Here is a 21,502-nt window from a genome sequence, read left to right on the forward strand (position 1 = left end):
GCTAGTGGTAAAGAACCTGCCTGCCAATGCAAGAGACATAAGAGATGCTGGTTCGATACCTGGGTCGGCAAGATCCCCTGGAGGAGGGCATGACAACCCACTCCAGTAGTCTTGTCTGGAGAATCCCCACGAACAGAGGAGCCTGGCGGGCTACAGTCCATGGGGTCACAAGAGTTGAATACAACTGAAGCGACTGAGCACGCAACATGAAATTAAGTAGCTGCTGCATAGTAATAATTTTCTAGCTTTGATGTTCCTATATATTTATTATATCTTTCCAATTAACAAATGCTCTCACTGCTTAATCTTAGGCCACATAAGGTAGACTCAACAAAGGCTTGTTGAATGCATGTGTGAATGAGTGATGGATGCTTGAAGGCCAGTGATGACCCAGCCCCCTCTGTTCCTAAGGACACAGCTCCCTTTGCTCCTGTGACTCAGAGCAGAGTTGCTGTTGGAAATGATCTATTGTGTGTGTTTCTCATCATACATAATCAGTGTGTGAGCTTTAACTCCACCCTTTCCTTTCCTCAAAGACTTATTAAAATGGAAATGCGTGAGTGAGAATTAGAGTATTATTAGAGTAACATTTGAATCGACTATAATTTATATAAAAGTAAAATTAGCTTCTCTTTTTTTTTCACTTCAGACACATCTCATAATTGAGACTGAAGCACAAGTAGGTCAAGATAACGGGAGCCTCTGAAAGGCCGCATGTGCGTCAGCACGCCCAGCTCTGCCGTGTTGGACAGGGGCCCTCCAGGGCCTCAGCCACTGTCACGGGCGGCGTGGCTCTGGCTCAGACACAGGGGTGCTCACCTCTCCTTGGGCAGACGGAAGCGGGGCTGCCGGTGACAGCGCTTGCAGAGGTTGAAGAGCCGGCGGACGATGCGATGGGTCTTCTTGAACAGCACTCGCAAGCTGGCTCCCAGCTGCTGGTAGCGGTGCTGGAGGCTGGTGTCCACCGCCCAGAACTGGGAGATGGCTGTGGAGTTCAGGAATCTGTCATCCGGCAGCCGCTTCAGCAGGGCCTGGAATTCCTCTGTGGTAAAGACACATGGGCTGAGCTGAGGGGGTGCCCTTCAGACCGTGGGTGGGCAAGAGCCCCCTCTACCCCCAAGACCCAGCTTGCCCATCCATCACTGTATGAGGCAGGAGGCTTCACACCATTCTCCCAGGACTTTTGATTTCTTTCTTTTTAAACAGCTTTACTGAGAAAGCTGTTTATGATTGACATACCATAAGATAAGGCTCCAGGATTCTTTCCCCTCTATCCTAATATACTTCTGAATTTCAAAAAAACATCTCTGTCACCACCCATGTGGCCAGTGACCTTGGGATGCATCTCTTTTGCCATTAATACCTCCTTATAAATTATGCACAACCTTCTTGGATCACACCACAGCCCCCTTAGGGAAGCTGGTTAAAGTGAGGGTGGGCAAGACTGGCAAATGTGGGCACAGAAGACAGAACACCCACCTCAGAAGTCTTAGAAGGCTTTCAGTTCCTGAGACCAGCCTCTCCCCCCCAACATCCTTCTCTCTGACTCTAGCACGTCCTTCCTCTCTTTTGAGATTCATCCCTTGACCAGATTAAGGACTTCCTGTAGCTCAAACAGTAAAGAATCTGCATGTAATGCAGGAGACCAGGGTTCAATCCCTGGGTCGGGAAGATCCTCTGGAGAAGGGAATGGCAAACCATCCAGTGTTCCTGACTGGAGAATCCCATGAACAGAGGAGCCTGTCAGGCTACAGTCTGTGGGGTTGCAAAGAGTCAGACGTGACTGAGCGACGAACACACTCACCTTGGCTAGATATCCATACTGTTTTGAAGTTAGTCCAGAAGCAGAGTGCTTTCTGGTTCTTAGCTCCTACTACAAGTCTGAGTTCTCCTCAGAGCTTCCTGGGAACAATGTGTTCTGAAGTCATGCTCAGATCTCTGTCCACAAATTTGCTTTCACTTAGGACCTGCAGCCATCAGATCTCCTGATAGCAGTCTGAATAGCCCTCCTTCACTCATTACTTCATTAGCAGTAACTCATAGTGCTGAGAGCCCAAAGTCCTTGCCTCCATACTCGAGCATCCCACTACCGTCTGAACTACCTTCCCATACTACCATCCCAATGCCACCACCCCGGTCCAGGGCAGCCAGGGTTGCTCCTCTCCTCAGCTACTGAATACCTTGTCTAAGACTTGAGCTGGCAGTGCCTGGGTCCTCCACTCTGATTCTGATTTCTCCAGCCCCTGGTTCTTCATCCCCCACCCAGATGACTGGAAAAATCACACCTAGTAATGACATTTACAACTAGGATGTGCATAGTTCTTCTTATAAAACACTTAAGTATACAAAATGGCACAGAGAATATCAAAATAAACTCCCACAAGTCCACCACCTAGATCTTGCCATCTTGCTATATTGAATTCAGATTTTTTTGAAGAAATAGGCAAAGCAAATATACTTGAAGGCCCTAAACTTCCCCTCTGTCTTTATCTAGATGTAACTACTCTCTTGAATGTTTTCTTTATCATTATCATATATTTTTTAACATTTTCTATGAATACATTTATCCATGAAAATATTAAGTATTGGCTAGTATGTTTTTAAACATCAATAGTACTAAATATGCATTATGTTAATAATTTATATTATAGTATTATATACAGTGAAAGTGAAAGTGAAGTCACTCAGTCGTGTCCGATTCTTCGTGACCCCATGGACTGCAGCCTACCAGGCTCCTCCATCCCTGGGATTCTCCAGGCAAGAACACTGGAGTGGGTTTCCATTTTCTTCTCCAATGCATGAAAGTGAAAAGTGAAAGGGAAGTCGCTCAGTCGTGTCCGACTCTTCGCGACCCCATGGATTGCAGCCTACCAGGCTCCTCCGTCCCTGGGATTCTCCAGGCAAGAACACTGGAGTGGGCTGCCATTTCCTTTTCCAATTATATATAAGTATTACATAAATATAAATATGTATGTAACACATAGCCTTTTTCATTAGCCTTGTTTTATCCAATATTGTTTTCTGAGACATATCCACATAACTATTATTTATGTAGTAATGAAATGTATATCATGCAGAGTTCTTTATAATTTCATCCACATTGTTCCATATGAGTCTTCCATCCACCGATTGCTATCATTTTCCTACATTTACAGATGAAGAAATGGAGGCACTGAGTGGCTGCATGGCTAAATCAGTCATACAAAGGGTCAGTAATAGAGAGTATTAGGTCTGCCCAAGATGTTACAGCAAAATAGAACAGAATGGATGGCTTATAAACAACCAAAATGTATTTCCAGGGGCTGGAAGTCCAAGGTCAAGAGGCTGCGGCCAGGTACTGGTGAAGGTCCTCTCCTGGGCTGAAAATGGCAGAATTCCTGCTGGGTCCTCACGTGGTGGAAGAGGTAAGGGATCTCTCTGGGACTCCTTTTATATGAGAGTGCCAGTCCCATTCACGAGGATTCTGCTCTCATGACCTAATCACTTCCCCAGGTCCCCACCTCCTAATACCATCACCTTGGGCATTAGATTTTCAACATATGAATTGGGGGCAGAGACACAAACATTCAATCTGTAACACAGAATAAGAACTCAAAACCCAGTCCTCTGAGTCTAAGTCTCAAGGTAACATCGATATCAGTTATACTTGCACTAAGTAAGCAGTCACCAGCATGAACTAGTGGCTCTAGAAACATGCTATGCACCTCACTCATTCAACAAATATTCACTGTGCACCTAACGTGCAGGGACTGTGGAATCTGTGGCAAACAAGATAGATGAGGTCTATGGCCTTGATTATATTTACCTTAGCTTATTAGGTCCTTGAAATGCATCTCTTTGGTAGGTATTAGGTCTATTTGCATATACAACAAAAGAAAACAACTGAGACTTGGGGTGGTGATATAACCTGCTGGAGGTCACAGGCCAGTGATGTGGCTGAGTCAGGAACCAAGCTGAGTGTCCCGTGGAGTACCTCATGGCCTCCTCCCATTCTCAGGGAGGAAATCTGGGCCAACCCACTGCTCACCTGACTCCTCGAACTGCCGGTTGTGAGTCGCCCAGGAGTCCTGGATCTGCAGCAGGCTGTCCTCCATGGCCTGGATGTCGGCGTCAGGACAGTTGCATTCTGGGAAGGTGGGGCTGCACTTGCACCAACAGTCATTCCCCTTGCAGATGAGCTCGCCCTCGGAGCTGCAAGTGATGTAGCTGAGCGCAGCGGCCACAAAGCGCTCACGCAGGTACTCGGGCAGCAGCACCTGCAGGCCTAAGGAAAAGATGTATCAGGGAAAACTGCCGGGCAGGACCCGTGGGTACTTGCTTTCCCACACCCGAGGCTGCAGAGTCCCCAGCTGGAGTTCTGCTGACTTGTACATCCTGGGTCCAACGATGGGCACCCCAGGCCCAATCCTGCTAAGCTGGTTGGGACAGAGGGTTACTGCTACCCCTGTGACAGATGGCGTACGTCAAAGCTCAAGGCTTAGTTGAACCCCCACATCAGCCAAATTGAGAACATGCCTATCAAATGAATGGGCTTCCTGGCTACACGTCAGCATTTCTAGGATAGAAATGCAATGGTGTTTCAGATAAAGGAAGAGCTTAGAGTCCTCATGGGGGAAAAACATCAAGGCTTGTTGGACTTTTTGCTCTGCTTCCAAGGGCCATCCTATCCCTAACTTCTCTGAGATGAGCAGTGGGCCTGCTAGGATATTACTAAATGCTGACCCTCCTGGGCCTCCCACCTTAGCCCTGAAGACCAAGGAGGCTGCCCTGCTTAGGAGGTACGGACAGGTGTTGTGGGTATGTAGTGGCCAGGTATGACACCAAGTAATACTTCCCATATATGACTGCAGGTAACACTTGTGGTCATACCGAGGCTCTTACAGGTGAGGAAGTCCAATCCTCATGAGCACAGTGGTCTGCCCAAGTCACAGTGCTAGTAAAGCCAGCTTGGTGTCAGACTGTGCCCTTGTCCCCTTGGGTCCTACCCAAGGGGTGTCAGACTGGCTGCCCATCTCAGGCTCTCACTCTTGAGGAGATTTGAAAGCAAGGTAGTGGTAGATGCCCCAAGTTAGATATAAATGCCTCTCAGCTCCTTTCTAATTAGCTGCCTCTGGTCTTGAATATAATCCACTCAGTTACTCCAAGATTCAGTTTTCCTACCCATCTGTGGTGCCTGCTTGCAAAGTCACTTCAGTCATGTCTGACTCTTTGCAATCCTATGGACTGTAGCCCACCAGGCCCCTCTGTTCATAGGATTTCCCAGGCATGAATACTGGAGTGGGTTGCCATGCCCTTCTCCCAATCCAGAGATTGAAACCATGTCTCTTGTGTCTCCTGATTGGCAGGTGCCAATCAGCGCCAAACTAGCACCACTGGAGTGGTGGATATTGGTTTATCAGCAGCAGGATAGACTCCTAGTTGGCTTCTAGCTAGACATGGTGGCTGTTGGAAGCCTATGAAGAGGTGAATGAATCACAGGTATGCCTTGGGATGCAAGCTGGCCAGGTTCAAGGTCAGACCCACAGGAGGCTCCCTGAATAGGGATCCTAGGAGACACTGTGCCAGGAGAGTGAGGGACGAGAGGACTTCTGGATGGGATGGGCTCCCCTTTCATCAAATATCTGCCAGCTCTTTATCGTCACACCCTTGACCTTGGCAGGAAATCAGAATCCAAAGGTTGTATCCTGGTGTCAGCAGACCTTAAAATAAAACTTAGAATTGCAGCTGCAGTAGATGTTTGTCGCTTTTGTTTGAGATCTACTCCTGTTCAGAACTGCTCCTACGTTTCTCTTTCCTGACGATGTCCCTGCGGTGGCACTTGAGCAGCCCTCCCCATGTACCCTGTCCACATGTGCTTGCTTCCCACACTCACCCCTCTCCAAGCCCTTTCCTCTCACCTCCCCCATTAGCTCCCTCCTCCTCCCCATAACATTTCCTATTGCTATAAAATAAGTGCCCTGAGCAATGTCTGCATGAGTGATGGGCTATAAAATTAAATGGCATAAACTATTCCAAATGAACCACCAGACACTCTGAACTTCACTCATCGCTAATTTCCAGACACGAACCCAGTCCATCCAGGGACCTAGGAGAAGAGGGATGCTAATTGCATTGTGAGGCTTTTAAGAAAGGAGGCTTTTCCTCCTTTTTATTATGTTTCTTGATGCCTAAAGCACTCAGGGGTTGCATCTGACTTAGGTTGGCTGGAATTTGTCATCGTAGATCCTGGGTGAGGGCTATTGATTTTATAATACCAAGACAATCATATCTTAAACAGAGTTCAATTCCATTAGGCCTTAAGAAGAATGAACGCTCCCCACTGCCAAACAGCTCTGACTCCATCTACATAGCTCTGCCCCTGGGATGCTTGGGGGACACCTGAGTGCATCCCCTTATCTCCCAGCCTCCAGACCTAGTGTCATTCCTGTTCCTTTTGCTTTTCTGTTTCTGCTTGTTCTGTCCCCGATTGAGGCTCCCATTCCTTTCAAACTCTTCTCCTGGCTTTGATCTCCCATGGAAGGATGCAGACTAGTAACAAAAAGTAGGGACCATTCTCAGGATTACCAGTAGCCCCACATTTTGTGTAGCTCTTAGTTGAGCTAGAGACGATGTCCCATGATCACTTTGCAAAGACCAGATGTTCCCCACTGTGTCCTTAGGATAAAGCAGAGGGTTCTTTGGACAACAAGGGAGATTGCCCAGGTAGATCAAGGCATAGAGGGATGGGTGTGCTCTTGCAGTAGCATAGTGACAGAGATCTTGGGCAGAACTGGGAGGTAGGAGGATTCAGGTGTCGAGTGGTCAGGTGTCGAGCAATGATTGAGGTGTAAAGTAAACCATGTCAGAAGTTTTCTCCAAAAAGTGATGGAAAGTTGTTAATTACAGGTCCCAGAACTAGGGGTAGTCCTTGTTTTTGGAAGGGTTTAGCCAAATGGGGCAGACGGGACCTTTTCCTTTGGGTGATCTAAACTTTTTCTTTTTTTTAACCAGCTATGGAAAGTGTGAAAATCACCACAGGGTACCTTACCAAGTAGTTGCACCTTGTTCTCCGGACTCTGTACCAGAACAGAGCTGACTGAGTCCAGGTTGTCGTAGTTGCTGCAGCCCAGGGGGCCAGTCCTGGTCTCCGTGACCTAGAGAAGGAAGGGCGGGTTTAGACAACAAGCCGAGGCTTTCCCTTTGCCCTGCCCTCTTCCGGTCAGCCATTCTCAGGCTGTGTCCTGTCCTGGACTGGCCCAAGGAAGGACATGGCTTGTCCTACCCTGGGAGCATGAAGCCACTTTTCCCCTTGTTCTGAGACAGGGAGTATCAGTGGTGTAGGGCTGGCGGCAGCAGCTGTCCGGAAGTGCAAGCCTTTCAGAGAAGCCAGGGGGAATTTGTGTCTGAAAAAAAGAAACTCAGTGTAGGAAGAGGAAGCTGAGCCTCCACACTGGAGTTCCCCCATCTCCTCCCCTAGAGGAAGACCGGAGGCCAGATGCGGATGCTGTAAGCCCACTGGCCAGCCTAGTTGTAGCCACTTGATGTGGTTCTCACAGGCTTTAGGGATCCCGAAGATGAAACACACTAGAGAAATATGAGTTATGAGTATTATTATTAATATTAAACATTTAAGTTCCACCTCGGCACTGAGACGTCCTTAGAGAAAATCAGCCGTGGGCTTACTGCATATTTTAATAAGTATATTAAATATACATAATCTCTTATAGCTATGTAATATTCCAAAACACCACAGAGTCATGTTAAAATATTATAAAGTTGGACTATCAGTTTTTCCCTGATGTTTAAAGTATAAGATGAAAAATGGGGAGCTTTAAATGCACTGAAATAATTATGTAATAAGACTGATGGGGACCTGAGGCCCTTTCTTTTCAGGATCTCTGGAGGCTCTGCCAACAATCAATCAACCAATCAACTGGTATTTATTGGGCAGCCACTGTTCAATTCCCTGCAATTTATCAAACATTCATAGAATGCCTTTCTCAGAGTTCTTCAAGGAAGTTGGCTCTGATACCTCTGACCTTCTCGCCTAGCTCCAGGCACCTCTGCTCTGCAGCAAGCAGATGACTTGGAGTTTTCCATCCTTTTCTTCAAGTATTTAAAGCCTGAGTCCTCCACACATGAAAGGCTCCACAGAGGTCAACTCATAGTTATTTTGCTCATGAGGTTGTCAACAGCAATTAACACAGTGGCTGGCACCTAATACGTACTCAATAAATTAGAGTGTGTGTGAGTAATATGTTTCAGGCTTTGAGGGGTGGAGAGGTGGACACAAAGATGTACAGGTTATATTGTGTGTCCTCCAGGAGGTTACAACCTATGGGAAGACAGGTACATACCCAACTGATTGATACACCTCCAGGTGGGGAAGAGGCAACGTGTCATAATGAGCCCTGAGGAAAGTGCAGTTCTAAGCAAGGGAAGGAGTTTCAGAGGAGAGAGCAACTGAGTTGTTCCTTCAAGATGAGTAAAATATGGACAGGAAGAGAATGGAGGGGAAGTACTCTCAGAAAAAGAAGGGGTGGCATGATCTACAACATATGGGCTTGATAGTGTGAGATGTAATGTGTCTGCCACTCTGCCAGTTATCACAGTGAATTCCAAAGTGTAAGTGACATCATTAAAGAGAATTTAGTATAGTTAGTCCTGAAAACTACACTTGGAACAGAGTAAATGAGATGGTGTGATACTAATACAGTGAAGAGAGAGAAGGGAAAAAACGTTGTTGCTTAAAGTAGTAGGAGAAGGCTTCATGGAGGAGGTGATCCATAAATTGGTCTTAAAGGATAAGAGCAAAGAGGAGAACTGGAAGAGAAAGACTACAGGGCAAGCAATAGACCCTGTGCATGAGAAGCAGCAAGACCCAGCCTGGATGGGGAATAGGATCAAGGCCATGACAGAGGCAGGAAACCACTCTACAGTTCCCAAGCTCATCCTCCAAGATCGTCCCATTTAACCTTCACACTAACTCTGAGACAGATCACACTACTACCATGTTTCAGGGAAAGATACAAGGTTTAGGAAGATACTGGGCCCCAAGACTCAGAGCTATTGAGTAGATGAGATAGGATTTTGACTTCTGAATTCTCAAACTTCAGTTGAGTGTCTCCTGTGAGGGCATATCAAAGGGCTGCTGAAAATGGAGTTAAACCCATGTAGATGACATCACTCTAAAAAACCAGTATAGAACAGTCTTATGGACTCTGTGAGAGAGGGAGAGGGTGGGAAGATTTGGGAGAATGGCATTGAAACATGTAAAATATCATGTATGAAACAAGTTGCCAGTCCAGGTTCGATGCATGATACTGGATGCTTGGGGCTGGTGCACTGGGACGACCCAGAGGGATGGAATGGGGAGGGAGGAGGGAGGAGGGTTCAGGATGGGGAACACGTGTATACCTGTGGTGGATTCATTTTGATATTTGGCAAAGCTAATACAGTTATGTAAAGTTTAAAAATAAAATAAAATTTAAAAAAAAAAAAACAAAAAACAAAAAACACAAGTGTCAACAGACCAGCTCATCCAAAACATTTTAGTGATCTACCCTCTCTGCAGAAGGTGAACAAGGCATAAGACAAATTGTATAGACTTCTTTTATTTTTTATTGGACTATATTTGCTTCACAGTGTTGTGTTAATTTCTACTGTACAGCAAAGTGAATCTGCTATAAATATACCCATATCCCCTCTTTTTTGGATTTCTTTTCCCATTCAAGTCACCGAAGAGCATTGGATGGAGTTCCCTGCTATATAGTAGGTTCTCACAAGTCATCTATTTTATGCATTGTATCAGAAGACTTTAGATATTATGATTACAGATGAGGAAATCAAGACCAGATAGGTTAAGTGATTTCTTCAAGGTCACACAGTCAGCTGCAGGGCTACGATTCATTTGACTCACTCATTCTTTCTTTCACTCATTTATTCATTTATGAAATATTCCAGGAGAATCCAAAACTCACAGTGAGCCAGTCACTACCATAAGGAGTTTACAGACAAGTGGAAACATGTTTATACTGACATAATCCCAGTGTTACACATGAGCCTCCCTCCCTCCACAGGTGGGCACTTGGTGCTGAATAATGTCTCTGTATTGAGTAAGTTGGCAACTGGCTACTGCAGTGGGAAGGCAGAACCAGGATTATTTCAAGGTAAAGCTTTCTTTATCTATACGGTGCAAAAATTCCTATAGGAGCTGTGGCCAAGGACTAGCCCGGCTATTCGGGGAAGCCTGTCTCTCTTGGAATGGAGTGGGCTGAAAGACAGAGTGGGATGGGGGTGTGTGGTATTTGGGAGGTTTGCCTGTCCCTGCCTCCAGGTAAGCTGGCCACCACACTGCCACTGAGTTCTGCACTGGCTTTTCTATCCACCCACTCCCAGCATCGGGTCCATGCAGGGAGAAAGCTACATGCCTTATGCAGAAGTAGGACAACTCCCAAGGGGGCGAACAGAGCACAGCAACTTTCCGCTCTTTCATTCCACCCTGTCCCTCCCTCCCTACCACTGATTCATCTGCCCCCTCCCCAACCCCACCACCATCTTGTTCAACATTCTAGGGCCGGCTCCCATGCAATTTTCTGACCTTTACTTGCCCATTTCCGAAGATCAGTTCTAAAGAGAACAATCAATTAGGTGAGTCATTGAAAGGGTGTGTGTAGCTGTACTTTATTAATTGCAGCACAAGGATGGGAACAAAGGAGAGACAGAAACTGCGATCCCCCTGTTCATTTCTTGTTAGAGGGAATGATTCACGCCAGATTTCCACGAGTGAGGAAGGCTCACTCAGATTTTACCAGATCCCAGAGTCACTGCCCTTTCCATGGCTCCTCTGCCCTGAGCCACCTCTGACCTCCCAGAGAAGCAAGGAGGTGGGAAGCAGGAGGGGAGCTGTAGAGGGTCCTCTTGCAGATGGTGCCTGAGCACTGACTTGACAAGCGGGATGAGCCAAGGACCCCTGAACCTGCGGAGTGATGAAAGTCCCAGACTCCCTGGCAGGTTGGTTCAGGAAACCCTGTGTCTCTCCCTGTAGAAGAGGCAGACAGCTTTGGTGGATTATAAAGAGGGCCAGCAGAGGTAATGGAAAGTGCAGCTCAAAGAGAGCCTCAGATAAGCTTTCAGAAAGAGAAAATAATTGTGTGCTAATTGGTCTGTTGACAGAAACCGTCCTGCCTTCAGAAAGCCCTGATGGATCTCAGGTTCATTAGCACATCCAATTTTCCATAAATGCCGGATTGTGCAAAGCCTCATTCAGGTGAGCCTGCTCTCCTCCCCTTGCCCTTCACTCTCTGGCTGCTCCCATCCTACCTGGTGGGGAGGAGGGCTGGCCTGCTGCACAGCTAAGCTCCAGTAAAACGGGCTTCTAATTGTGGCAATAGGGCTGGCCAGAGAAGCACATCTGAGAGTGTGTGGGATTCAAAGAGCTGCAAATTGAATCCCAGGCTGCTACAGGCAGGAATCTGGACAAGTCACTTTAAGTTCAGGAGCCTCTCAGACTCCCCACCAATCCCTTCCTCAGTCTTCAATTAAGTAGAGGGTGAGTCACAACTGGGGTTTCCCAGGTGGCGCTCTAGTTCTGGGACATGCATCTACAGGCGTGTAACAGACAGGATTTGAGTGCCTGCCCACCTCTCACTTTCACCGCAGTCCTTGCTAAAGAGGTGAGTCCAGGAAGCCATGGCTGGGATTACATAACTCCCAGTCTTTGTGCTGGACTAAGGTGAATCCTGAACCAGGTTCCTCTGGGGAATTCAGAACTATGATACTGGCCGGCTGAGGGAAACTTAAGGGGACTGTGTGGATCACAATAAACTGTGGAAAATTCTGAAAGAGATGGGAATACCAGACCACCTGATCTGCCTCTTGAGAAATTTGTATGCAGGTCAGGAAGCAACAGTTAGAACTGGACTTGGAACAACAGACTGGTTCCAAATAGGAAAAGGAGTATGTCAAGACTGTATATTGTCACCCTGTTTATTTAACTTATATGCAGAGTACATCATGAGAAACACTAGACTGGAAGAAACACAAGCTGGAATCAAGATTGCCGGGAGAAATATCAATAACCTCCGATATGCAGATGACACCACCCTTATGGCAGAAAGTGAAGAGGAACTACAAAGCCTCTTGATGAAAGAGGAGAGGGAAAAAGTTGGCTTAAAGCTCAACATTCCGAAAACGAAGATCATGGCTTCTGGTCCCATCACTTCATGGCAAATAGATGGGGAAACAGGGGAAACAGTGTCAGACTTTATTTTTCTGGGCTCCAAAATCACTGCAGATGGTGACTGCAGCCATGAAATTAAAAGACACTTACTCCTTGGAAGGAAAGTTATAACCAACCTAGATAGCATATTCAAAAGCACAGACATTACTTTGCCAACAAAGGTTCGTCTAGTTCAGGCTCTGGTTTTTCCTGTGGTCATGTATGGATGTGAGAGTTGGACTGTGAAGAAGGCTGAGCACTGAAGAATTGATGCTTTTGAACTGTGGTGTTAGAGAAGACTCTTGAGAGTCCCTTGGACTGCAAGGAGATCCAACCAGTCCATTCTGAAGGAGATCAGCCCTGGGATTTCTTTGGAAGGACTGATGCTAAAGCTGAAACTCCAATACTTTGGCCACCTCATGCGAAGAGTTGACTCATTGGAAAAGACTCTGATGCTGGGAGGGATTGGGGGCAGGAGGAGAAGGGGATGACAGAGGATGAGATGGCTGGATGGCATCACTGACTCGCTGGACGTGAGTCTGAGTGAACTCTGGGAGTTGGTGATGGACAGGGAGGCCTGGCGTGCTGTGATTCATGGGGTCGCAAAGAGTCGGACACGACTGAGCGACTGATCTGATCTGATCTGATGGAGACTTATGAAATTCAGAGTAACTATAGCACCTACTATGTACCAGGAACTGAGACTGCTACAGTGAACAAGAGAGGGGTCTTTGTCCTGATGGCACTGGCTGAGACAAAACAGAAAGGTAACGTTCAGCCAGGGCCAGCTTCAGAGCAAGGCAAAGCTAAATGCAGGCCAAAGTCCCTGGCATACAGAAAGTCTAGAATAAACAGAGGCAAGAACTTGAACTAGAGAAACAGAGCGTCTTGGGGGTGTTACTATCCTTTTACTATGCCCATGGGTCGACACTGGATCCAGTGCCTTGTTCTTAAGAGCTCTGTCATCCTTCACCAGAATCCTCTTAGCAGACAATCCTGACATTCAAGCTACCTCTTTCTTTCAACTTAACATGCTCACATGCAGTTGCACACACACTGAGCCCAACCTTTGTGAAAAGTGGGGTCCGTGACTCATTCACCCAACAAACCTTGACTCATGACCCATAATGTGGCAAGCTCTGTACTTCTACTGGGAACCAAAGATGCCTAAGACCCAGTCCCTCCCGTAAGGACCTCAGAGTCTCAGAGGTCCTCTTGTTAATGAGCACTCAGTTCAAATGACAACCCCCATAAAGGAGGCATGCTTGAAATACCGAAGAGGGGCATTTAACTACCTTGGGAGTGAGGAATGGCTTCATGAAAGAGTTACCTTTTTGAGCCAAACAAAGAAGGGGTAGGAAGAGCCACTCAGGTAAACAGACAAGCAAAAAAGAGCAGGTGCTGGGGAAGGGAGAAACAAGAGAATGGTATAAATGGTAAGTGAAGGGTTGTGACAGGGGCCAGGGTTGGGGAGGGGGGCAAGCAAGGGTTGAGAAGAGTGTAAAAGGATTGCTTGGAGCTAAAACTAAGAAGACAGCAGGCACAGTAGGTCTTCAATTGCCTTCCCATCTTGTTAAGCAGAAGAATTATTCCTTTTCAAGGTCCAGTTGCTCATGCTGTCTATATATTTTCTTACTAGATCTTCCCAGAAATCCTTCACAGTAGAAATTATTCTGATTGTTCAATGATTTTAGAAGGAACTAATTGGAGCTCAGAGAAGTTTGGTAAATTGTTCAAAGCCTTGCCATGAGCTGATCTCAGACTCTTGGGTTCTTTCCCGTGCCATCACACTGCCTCCCTGAATGGGTGATGGTGGTTTTGAGCCATACCCCATGTATAGTCAGGAACCACTGAAGGAGTTTAAGCAGTGGAATGATATGATTTGTACTCATGCAAGCAGCATAGATGATGAATCAGGAAGCAGAGTGGAGAATGAGGATGGGAAGACTAATTATGCAAGGAAATCAGGTAAGAGTTGATGACATTCTGAATGGCCATGAGCACAGAGAGGAGGCAATAAGTGAGCTGAAGACATGACATGCAAGGGAGTGATTCTAGTGATGGATCTAGAGATCTAAGATGGACAACGAGGCCCTGGAGGAATGATAGAAAAAAGTTGGTCAGGTCAAAGGCTAGAAACGGACATTAATGGGACCATGGAGTTATTCATCCAGGCCTACCTTTCATGAATGGATAAGGCCAATTTCTTCTTCAACTTTAACACAGCCCACTTGAGGGCTGAAGAGAGAGGGGGCTTCTACATAGTCTGTCTTCTTAGTAAAACGCACTCCGTGCTATTACAGTCCTTCTTTCATCACTTTAAGCTAAGATACCAGCCTCCAAAATGTACCCCAAGTCTGCCTGAACATCTGTCTCCCTCCTCTCTCAGACTCTCACCCCAGACCCTGGACGTCCCCTAACCTGACCTCTCCTCTCCATTTATGCTCCATCATGCCCTCTGAATCTCATGATTAGTCCTCGGCAAGAACATCTATAACCTCAGTCTTTTGTCAAGAGTCCGCCTCACCTTTTTGTCCTAAGCACAGCTTGGCAGCTTCTGAGGACATGTCTCCCCCAGTCTTCTCTAGGACCAACGGTCCTCCTTCCTCTCTAACCTCTGGCCCCTCTGAGGTCAGAATCCTCAGGACTATCATTCACTACCCCTCCATGTCACGGTCTATTTTTCTTGTTACTCCCTCTCCCTCACTAAGGATTTTCAGAGTTTAGCTTGCTTATCACCATCTTTCTTACCACAAACAGATCTGAATCATTGCTGATGACTTCAGCATCCATGTAGGTGATCCTTTAATACCCTGCCCTCCCCACCTCCTCATCTTGTCCTCCAGTGAACCCCATCTTGGCCTCCCATGCCTACGGTCATGCCCCAGAACCTGACCCTCTGTAACTGCTATATTAAACACTTGTACCTCCTCTAGTCTCTTCCCTGTAACAAGTCATCAAACCTATTTAGACTTCCAATCTTGACTTAGTCAACTTTTCACTTTCTATCATCCCCTAATGGTTTCAAATCCCTTGATCCGTCACTATAATCACTCTTTCTATATACTTTCAACTCTCTTGCCTATTTTTTCTTTCATCTTGTACACATACACACACACACACACATATCTTGGTTTAATTCAACTCTCCATCTATCTCATGCTTGTCTGAACATGAAGGGCTGAATATAGCTGATAAAACTCACAACTCTGCTGATTGGCCTCATGTAACAATTATGACCATGGGCCTCAAATGGGCCTTCTGTGCCCCTCGACAATTCACTCCATTTATCTAGTCAATTGATAATCTTAACTCTATGAAAAACCATTTCATACATTCTTTTCTCAGCAATTCCTTCTTCCATGTAGCAACGGACTTTACTTGTTTCATCAAGGAAATGGACCAAATCAGAAGAGAATACCCATATCCCCCACCATCACAGCTGTCCTCTCACTGCGTGTGTGCTGTGTGCTCTGTACGCCTTGTGCTACAAGGGATGCACTGTCTGTGCTCCTATGTGAGGCCTGCCGCGCCACTGCTGCCTGGAGTAACCACCTCTCTCACCCCCTCAATTGCTTCTGCAGTCATCTCCTGTCTCTCCCGCACCATGATTCCCCCCCTCTCTACTGAGTCATTGTAATTAACATACCAATATCTTGGAATATCTCCCATTTTTAAAACAAAAACACAAGCTCCCTTGATCCCACATCACTCTCCAGCTATCACCTATTTTTCTATTTGCCTTTATAGCAAAACTTTTCAAGGATTGTCTGCATGATTCTAATGCTCCCTCCACTCTCTCTATTGAACCTTCTCCACTCAGCCTTTTATACATTTCATGCCACTGAACCTACTCTTATCTAGGTTACTAGTTACCTCCACATTGCCAAGTTGAAGGTCATATTTGCAATCTGACTGCTCAAGTTGCCTGCTCCTTCTTTTGTAAAGCCCTTTCTTCACATGGCTTTGTAATCCAACTTTGGTTCTCCTCTTACCTTTATGCTCTGTCTCAGCTTCCTTTGGTGAATCCTCCTCATTTGGCCCATTGCTGAAAACTGATGTACTTCATAATCCAAAGCCCTAGGTCCAGTTTATCAGCAGCATTCAGTCCTCAAGTGATCTCACTTCATCCTTTCCTATAGTTTTAAATACCAACTACACATGTGGATATATTTGCATGCCAAACTTACATCTCCAATATCGACCTCTCTCTTGAAATCCTGGTGTGTATAGCTGATCGCCTGTTAGATATCTAATAGGAATGTCAAATCCAGTGTGTCTAAAACTGAACTCTTGATTTCTCATTTCTTTCAGATCGGCACCTCGCCCCAGTGTTATCTCAGTTAATGAAATCACTGTTCATCATGTTACTCAGGCCAAAAATCGTGTGGTTAATCTTGACTCCTTTCTTCCAGTTTCTTACCTGGATAGGCTCTACCATCAAGTATAACCTGAACCTGGGAACTTCACATCCGCACTATTGCACCAACTTCATCCAAGTCACTGTTGTTCATCTTGGCCAGTGCAGTAATGGGTCCACTGGGCTCCAGGAACCCCCTTCTCTCATCAGCAATGCCCTCATGGTCTGGCCCCTGCAACCACTGTCGCCTCATCTGCCTCTTCACTCCTCTGACTCCACTCCAGCCACACTACCGGTGCTCCTGGATCATACCAAGCACACTCCCACTTCAGGGCAGTTGCACCCCCTCCCTGCTCTGTCTTGAATGTAGTCACTCAAGATACCCTTGTGACTCACGCCCTCGCTTCACTGATATCTCTGATCTGGTCTTCCCTAAAGTACCATGTTCCCATCACCCTCTATACTTGTCCCCGACTTTGTGTCTTTCTACCAATAATCCCACCCAACATTATCTATGTGTTTAATTATGTCTCCACCACTAGAATTTCAGCTTCATGAGGGGAGGGACCTTATATGTTGTAACTCACTTTTGGATTCTCAGTGTACCCAGAAGACTGCCTGACACATAATAGGTGTTCAATAAGGTTGAACTGGCATATGCACATTGCTGTATGTAAAACAGATAGCCAAAGAGGACCAACTGTATAGCACAAGGAGCTCTACTCAATACTCTGTATTAACTTATATGGGAAAAGGATCTGAAAAAGAATAGATATATGAATATGTGTAACTAAATAACTTTTCTGTACACCTGAAACTAACACAACATTGTGAATCAACTATAATATAAAATTTAAAAAATTTTAAATACTTATTGAATAAATGAATGAATGAACAAAACTTCCTTGTGAATCTTGGGTGGGATAAAAGCAGAGTATAAGATTGATTCTGAACAGCCTCACTCTATATTTAGAAGTAGAATCTCCAGTGATCCCAAGTATCATCACTACTCTTCTCTTCCCTTATACAATATGAACTGTCCTAGAAATCTTCTAGAGAACATGGGAAGGACGTTACAGTTATTTAAATCATAGGAAGTATTGAGCTTTTCAAACATATATGAAATCACATCACTCCTCTGCTTGTTTTCCATTGTGCTTTGACTTATATTAAAAGTCTTATCCCAGCCATGTGAGCCGGCTCCAGCCTACCTCTGAATGTCATCTTGCACCAGCATCTTTCTTGCTCACCTCTCTGGAGTCACAGCAGTCCTGGGTTTCACCATGGCACCACACTGGTTCCTGCCTCAGCGCCTTAGCACTTACCATTCCCCTCGCCTGAACACCCTTCCCTCAGATCTACACACAGCTGGCTTCTAAGGATTCAGACCCCAGTCTAATCCCCAAGTGCCCTCCTCCTGCCCCTCTTGCCTCAGAAGTCTGCACCTATGACCCCGTTTTCCCCTTACATCATAACCTGGAGTGACTTTGCTGATTTTTACACGTTTATTATGTTCATTCCCCCACTACAACCTGACCTCTGGAAAGCAGTGGCCCTGGTTGCCTTTCGTTGAGGTTCCCTCAGCTGGAGCCTGCCTTAGGGAAGATGCCATGTGGCTGTTTGCTGCAGAAGGAAGCGCCTGCCCAGGCTTTAGGGCTGGCTTAGGGCTGTGCGCACATCAGAAAGCTGCTTTCCCACTACCCTCAGTCAGGCCTGGCTGACGTGGAGCTGGCGAAGACCCAGGCCTCCGCCTGGTGTCTCTGCCTGCCTCCCCCAGGACCTCTCAGGCCCTTACCTTGACGGCCCCCGTGGCTATCTGGATGTGGTGCAGCCGCCGCAGGGTGCTCTCTCTGTCGATGAAGTAGGAGGCTGCCAGCTGGTGCAGGGTCTCCAGGGACACAGCGGAGCTGTTCCCACTGCCCCCGATCACAGAGGCACTTCCTGCCGTCTCCGACTTCCGGCTCAGTTTCCGCTTGTCCACAAAGATGGTCAGCGACTCTTCTCCTACAGCAAACAACATGGGCGTCCTGGTGAGGCCTCCAGCTCCCCGAGCCCCTACCCATAAGAACGTGAAACCCTCAGACTGAGCTAAGAGGGAGCCTGTGGCCCCGGCTGACAGCCTTTTCCCATCCCTTCCATGCTCGGAACACTCTCATCAGACTGCACCACAGCAGAAGGGCACCACTGCCTGAGAGGCCAGCCTCCTCCTCCTCACTTCTGTAATCTCCCAAAACTCATCCCCCGCCCCTCCAGTTTATCCATTTAACATCCTCTATTGATCTCTGTCTCAGGCAATCTACCTCTATGGGGAAGATAAAATTCTCTCTCTCAAGTTGTTTATAAAGAATCACCGTGGATATTTCTGCTTCCTAAGAAAGGGCAAAAGCCTTGAAGCTCAACCTCCTTTTTCCCTCTCAAACGCTCAACACCTACGACATGTCAGCAGCTGGCCTGAACCCTTGGCGTGTTCCTTTGTAGTCCATAAGACAGTGAGCTAAATGTTATAATAAAGCCTGCTTTCTTCTTTCCAGGACAGAGAGAACTCTGCCTCTTTCCAGCTCTCAATTCTGCTCTGGGTCCTAGCCAGAGGTTGTACCACCCCACCTTTGCCTCCATCCAGCCCAGAATCATTGGAATCTGTTTGGCTGGTTACCAGTCTCTACAGAGTGGAAGCAGAGAGATCAGGAACTTAACGAACATTTACTTTTTTGCCTGTGTCTGGGCTTCCCTGGTGGCTCAGGCGGTAAAGAGTCCGCCTGCAATGCAGGAGTGCGTGGGTGCTAAGTCGCTTCAGTCGCGTCCAACTCTGTGTGACCCTGTGGACAGTAGCCAGCCAGGCTCCTCTGTCCCTGGACAAGAATAATGGAGTGGGTTGCCATTTCCTCCTCCAGGGGATCTTCCCCACCCAGGGATTGAACCCAGGTTTCTTATGTCTCCTGCATTGGCAGGCTGGTTCTTTACCACTAGTGCCACGTAGGCTGCCATGCAGGAGACGCAGGTTCAATTCCTGGGTTGGGAAGATCCCCTGGAGGAGGAAATGGCTACTCATTCCAGTTTTCTTGCCTGGAGAATTCCATGGTCAGAGGAGCTTGGCAGGCTACAGTCCATGGAGTCACAAAGCACTGGACATGACTGAGCGGACATACTGACTACTGTAGCCACAGCCAATACTAGGATATGGAGAAACGTCAGGGTTAGATGGCTCAGTCAAAAGAAAAGTGGGAGCGCCCCCTGCTGGCAAGTGCTTAGTAAACGTCTGTCCCCCAACCTCCTTACGCTACAACCCCCTCCCCAGGAGGATGCTTATAAGCAAAGAGCAATGTTCTGGCAATGAAATTGGATGCCAAGAGATTACACTGTTGACAAATGCACCAGAAGGAGAACATTTCCCAGTAAAAAAAAAAAAAAGACAGGAAGAATAAAAGATCCGGGAAAAGTATCGAAGCTGTAGTCAATAGGTGTTAGAAAGCTATTTTCAATGGTCTGGTAACCAGCGAGTGTAGAATGGTAGGATCAAGGTACTGCTTACCTCCGAGGGTGGCAGAAAGTAGGAAATGAGTGCCATACTTTTTGATCAGGTTTTCGGTGACCTGTTGCAGGTTGGGTCTCCTTCCCAGGAGGCGTATGTTCCGGATAAACTCTGGGGCAAGAGGCAGTGGCAAACTAAAGAAGTCCTTCCTTTCCAGAGCCAGGTTGTTCACTTTCCAACGTGCAAACTCCCTGGAGGGAAAGACAAGGGAAAGTTCATTGTACTCTGGGACAAGAGGAATAAAGTTGGGAGCAGGTGCGGTTCTTTCTTCACTCGCACAGCCTCATCTCCTCTCAGCACACATCTCTGCAGATGGAGGCACCAGTGCCTAAAAGAGGCCCTCTGGCCTCTCGTTCCCAGGTGGTAAGAAATCCCTACCCCAGTTGACCTCCTAGAATATGCTCCCACCCGGCCTTCTCATTGGAGAGTGGCTTCCCTTCTCCCAAAGGCAGTCATGGTAGTAGTGTGTAGTAGGGGAAAAACAAACAATGAAAATATTGGAAGTGGTTTTCAGAAATAGGAAAATGAAAGAAAGTGTAGTCACTTAGTCATGTCCGACTCTTTGCAATCCCATGGACTGTAGCCCACCAGGCTCCTCTGTCCATGGGGTTCTCCAGGCAAATATACTGGAATGGGTTGCCATTCCCTTCTCCAGGGGATCTGCCCAACCCAGGGATCGAGCCCAGGTCTCCTGCACTGCAGGCAGATTCTTTACCATCTGAGCCACCAGAGAAGCAGAAATAAGACCTAGTCACAATTGCAACTCAGTGGATGAGTCATCTCACGACCTCTGTTACCCATTTTTGAAGTCAGAAGATTGGTTTAGAACAACAGTTCTTAAACTTTTCGGTCTCAAGATACTACCACACTTTTAAAAATGAAGAGCCCCCTGTATTCATGTGGCTTATATCTAATGATAATTACAACTTTAGAAATTTAAACTGAGAAATTTAAATCCACTCTTTCATTATAACAGAAATAAAGCCATTACAAGCAACATAAATAACATATTTGTGTGACAATCACTGTATGTTCTGAAGCAAAACAGATTTAGTAAGAAGAATGGCATTTTCTTTGCCTTTTGGCAAATCTCTTGAGTTTCTGGCTTAGCAGAAGAGAGCTGCATTCTTGTATTCTGTGTTCAATCTGTTGTGATAATTGTGAATATTCTTCTTTGGGACCACACTACACTCAACAAGCATACTTTCTTAAAGGTTAATTACTGTGTGGACTCTGAAACCATACCAATAAATTTTTCATACTCAGTTACATTAAAATCCAGTGTTCTATATTGCGCTTCGAATGCATCTTTTTACTCTGTGATTTTGAAACATCATATACTGGTCATCCATCTGCAAAATATAGGACCATTGAGTTATTCAGATCTTCCATATTTTGACATTTTTTATTATAT

At 46.4% G+C, this 21,502-nt stretch overlaps 1 protein-coding gene and 1 long non-coding RNA gene across 5 annotated transcripts in view; one reads left to right on the top strand and one right to left on the bottom strand.

The window, feature by feature from the left end:
• BRINP2 (BMP/retinoic acid inducible neural specific 2) overlaps positions 1-21,502 on the bottom strand; it is a 146,935-nt gene that overhangs the window by 2,623 nt on the left and 122,810 nt on the right. For both annotated transcript variants that reach the window (XM_006047011.4, XM_044942799.2), the window contains 5 exons: positions 20,089-20,279; positions 18,355-18,563; positions 7,028-7,133; positions 4,028-4,264; positions 820-1,042 (listed from right to left, as the gene is read on the bottom strand). In XM_006047011.4, coding sequence (XP_006047073.4) covers positions 820-1,042; positions 4,028-4,264; positions 7,028-7,133; positions 18,355-18,563; positions 20,089-20,279 — 966 coding nt within the window. The remainder of the gene's footprint in view (positions 1-819; positions 1,043-4,027; positions 4,265-7,027; positions 7,134-18,354; positions 18,564-20,088; positions 20,280-21,502) is intronic.
• LOC112585066 lies at positions 955-16,992 on the top strand. 3 transcript variants are annotated; one of them, XR_003109402.3, is made up of 7 exons: positions 955-1,047; positions 3,300-3,404; positions 10,059-10,148; positions 10,554-10,629; positions 11,155-11,248; positions 13,839-13,923; positions 16,615-16,992. It is a non-coding gene; the product is annotated as an uncharacterized LOC112585066 (long non-coding RNA). The 3 variants fall into 3 exon arrangements; XR_006551090.2 differs by lacking the exon at positions 955-1,047 and adding an exon at positions 3,149-3,208; XR_006551091.2 differs by lacking the exon at positions 10,554-10,629.

This window comes from Bubalus bubalis, chromosome 5 (assembly GCF_019923935.1).
Source record: "Bubalus bubalis isolate 160015118507 breed Murrah chromosome 5, NDDB_SH_1, whole genome shotgun sequence".
NCBI lineage: Eukaryota > Metazoa > Chordata > Mammalia > Artiodactyla > Bovidae > Bubalus > Bubalus bubalis.